The 3,201-nt window shown below is 37.8% G+C and overlaps 1 protein-coding gene across 1 annotated transcript; it reads left to right on the top strand.

The window, feature by feature from the left end:
* Nucleotides 1-1,685: 1,685 nt before the first annotated feature.
* LOC138648434 (olfactory receptor 11A1-like) lies at nucleotides 1,686-2,660 on the top strand. Its single transcript, XM_069738244.1, has one exon. The coding sequence runs from the start codon at nucleotides 1,686-1,688 to the stop codon at nucleotides 2,658-2,660; it is 975 nt and encodes a 324-aa protein (XP_069594345.1).
* Nucleotides 2,661-3,201: the final 541 nt, after the last annotated feature.

Below are 3,201 nucleotides of genomic sequence, written 5' to 3'. Positions count from 1 at the left end.
GAGACCATCGGAGATGCAGGGACCTCACCAGGAGCAGTTGAGTATGTCACAGCCGCCGCTCCCCCTCCCCCGCCGACCCCACTGGGAAAATGACTTGAGTATAAGCCGAGAGGGGCACTTTCAGCCTAAAAAAATGGGCTGAAAATCTCGGCTTATACTCGAGTATATGCGGTATATATAATTTATTTATCTATTTATTTTTTAAATATAATCATCTTTTACAATTTACCCTTGGAGATTTGTGTGCTCAGTTAACTTTCACCTTAATTAGCCTGTTAGGGTTATGGCTTTTTCAATATCATCATTAAGAAAGGCCAGGTGATGCAAATTTCTCAGCTTTATAAAAATCCTAGCCTCCTCTAACCTTTTGGCAAAGAATGTCAGCCATGGGCTCTTACAAACAGCTGCCTAGCACTCTGAAAATGAAAATGGTGGAGGCCCACAAAGCAGGAGAAGGCTATAGGGCGGCACAGTGGCTTAGTGGTTAGCACTGAAGCCTTGCAGTGCTGGGGTCCTGGGTTCAAATCCCATCAAGGACAACATCTGCAAGGAGTTTGTATGTTAAACCCTGTATTTGCGTGGGTTTCCTCTGGGTTTTCCGGTTTCCTCCCACATTCCAAAGACATACTGATAGGGATTCTAGATTGTGAGACAATGTCTGTAAAGCGCTGTGGAATTAATGGCACCATATAAATAAGTAAAATAAATAAATAAGAGGGTAGCAAAGCATTTTCATGTTGTCCTTTCCTCAGTCAGAAATTGCAGTTAAAAGGAACAGTGGAGGTCAAGATAAGGTCCGGAAGACCAAGCAAAATTTCAGTGAGAGCTCCTTGTAGGATTACTAGAGAGGCAAACCAGAACCCCCACTTGACTGCAAAATGCCTTCAGAAAGATTTAGAAAACGCTGGAGTTGTGGTACATTGTTCTACTGACTGTGCAGACACCTGCACAAATATGGCCTTCATGGAAGAGTCATCAGAAGAAAACCTCTGTCTTGCTGCTGAAATGTTCATCAATCACTGATAATCTACAGCATACACAATATTACATTTTACAAGTCACATTACATGCAAAAACTATTTAAAACATATAAAATTTCTTTCCTTTTAAAATTCTATTAATTTGTTGAGACAAATATCCCTTTAATCATAAACATTGTTGAAGCAACTTGAACACAAACACCCAGATTTCACTCTACATCCATCTTTTCCACTACTGCTCAAAAATAGGGAGGGAGGCTGTTTTTGTTTTGTTTTCTTTTTTAACTAAAAAGTGCTTGTCACTAATATTCTGTAAGGACAATTTTAGAAATAGAAAAATCCAGCAGAATAGGGACAGGATAATGGGTACAAATAGTAGGCAGCTGTCTTGTGTTCTTAGATTCTCTCTTGAAAACGTTTTCTGCACACAATATAAGGCTCTTCATGTTACATGACATAATTATAGATAAACTGAAATTACTGGGTGAATGTCAAGCCCATGGTGGATGGCTCAATGATTGTCCAACTGACAGCTATCATGTGAATCTTTAGGAACCAAGGTTGGCTTCGGCACCAAGAGAGCTTTTCACAGCGCTGCACAAGGAAATTACCACTGAACTAGAATGTAAGTATCATTTGTGTTGGAAGAATGACCTTAGCTTATTTTTTTTACATTTTCGCCAAGGTGCACTTAAATAACACTTGATGGACAGTAACAAGACACTAGACTGGAAATTTTATCTTCAAGGATTTCAAGACATCCATAATGGCAAGACGCTCATTTTCTTTTCCTTTCTGATGATATATGTTGCAGCATTAGCAGGAAATACATTGATTATTACTGCTGTAATTACCAGTCCTACCCTTCACTCTCCAATGTATTTCTTCATTTGTAACCTCTCATTTGGTGAAATCATATTCACTTCTAACATCATTCCGAATATGCTTGGTGCCGTATTGACAGAAGATGGCACAATATCCGTGGAAGGATGTTTCACTCAGATATTCCTGCTTGGTTTTATCACTGTAACAGAATGTCTTCTTCTCACAATAATGTCCTATGATCGCTACCTCGCTATCTGCATCCCACTCCAATACTACACAATTATGGATCCCAAGCTCTGCAGGAATCTCTCCATAGGCGCATGGGCTGGAGGGTTAATATTATCCATTGCATCATGTTCCCTTATATATATCCTTACGTTCTGCGGCCCCTATATAGTTGATCATTATTTTTGTGATTTCCTGCTGGTTTTAAAATTATCCTGTTCAGATACTACCATGGCTGATTTAGAAACAAAGGTCTTCTCTGTGCTGGTCATACTGCCATCTTTTATATTTGTCTCTTACACTTATTTCTGTATTATCAAAACCATCATTAAAATTCCCTCAAGTACAAGCAAACAGAAAGCCATATCTACATGCAGCTCTCACCTATCAGTTGTGTCTATGTATTACGGGTCATTGATTGCAATATATGTTGCCCCAAATCAAGGACATTTGTACAACATCAATAAAATACTTTCATTACTCTACACTATAGTGACGCCAATATCAAACCCAATTATATACAGCCTACGAAATCAAGAAATGAAAAATTCATTTGCCAAGATTTTCAGATGGCTATTCTCCAGTGATAATATCAAGAATGGTGAAATTAAACGATCAGTCAACAGATAGTCAATTGTTTAAATATCAGTATAAAATCAAATAATGGTACAAGAAAAGCAGTATCAACAGAGGAAACAGGCATACAAAATACATTTTGTATCAAATATATACAGTAACTGTGTGAAAAAAGGATTTAATGTAAATGGAAAGCAAAAAAGATCTATACTCCATAAATGTATACAGCAGGTGAAATAAGTATTGAATTTGTCACCAATTTTCTAAGTGCATATATTTATAAAGATGCTTTTGACATGAAATTCTCACCAGGTGCTAGTAACAAACCATCTAAAAGGGTTAGGGTTAGGGTTAGGGGTAAGGTTAGGGTTAGGGGTAGGATCCCTTTATCAATTTTATGGTGTGGGGTGGTTTATCAGTGTGTTTTTGTTTTTTTTAAACGCATGTGTTTTTAACGCATGCAAACGCATGTGGTTAAAAACGCATGCATTTACATAGACAGCAATGCATTTTTTTGCGGCGAAAAAAAAAGCCGCTAAAAATACTACATGTTGCATTTCTGCAACACAACGCATGCAGAAAAAAATGCATGCGT

This window comes from Ranitomeya imitator, chromosome 1 (genome assembly GCF_032444005.1).
Source record: "Ranitomeya imitator isolate aRanImi1 chromosome 1, aRanImi1.pri, whole genome shotgun sequence".
NCBI lineage: Eukaryota > Metazoa > Chordata > Amphibia > Anura > Dendrobatidae > Ranitomeya > Ranitomeya imitator.
Note: the sequence above shows the minus strand (reverse complement) of the source record. Positions and strands in the feature narration are given on the sequence as shown.

What these genes read in the sequence shown, in the direction of transcription:
- LOC138648434 (XM_069738244.1), top strand. Translation starts at nt 1,686, where the DNA reads ATGGACAGTAACAAGACACTAGACTGGAAATTTTATCTTCAAGGATTT.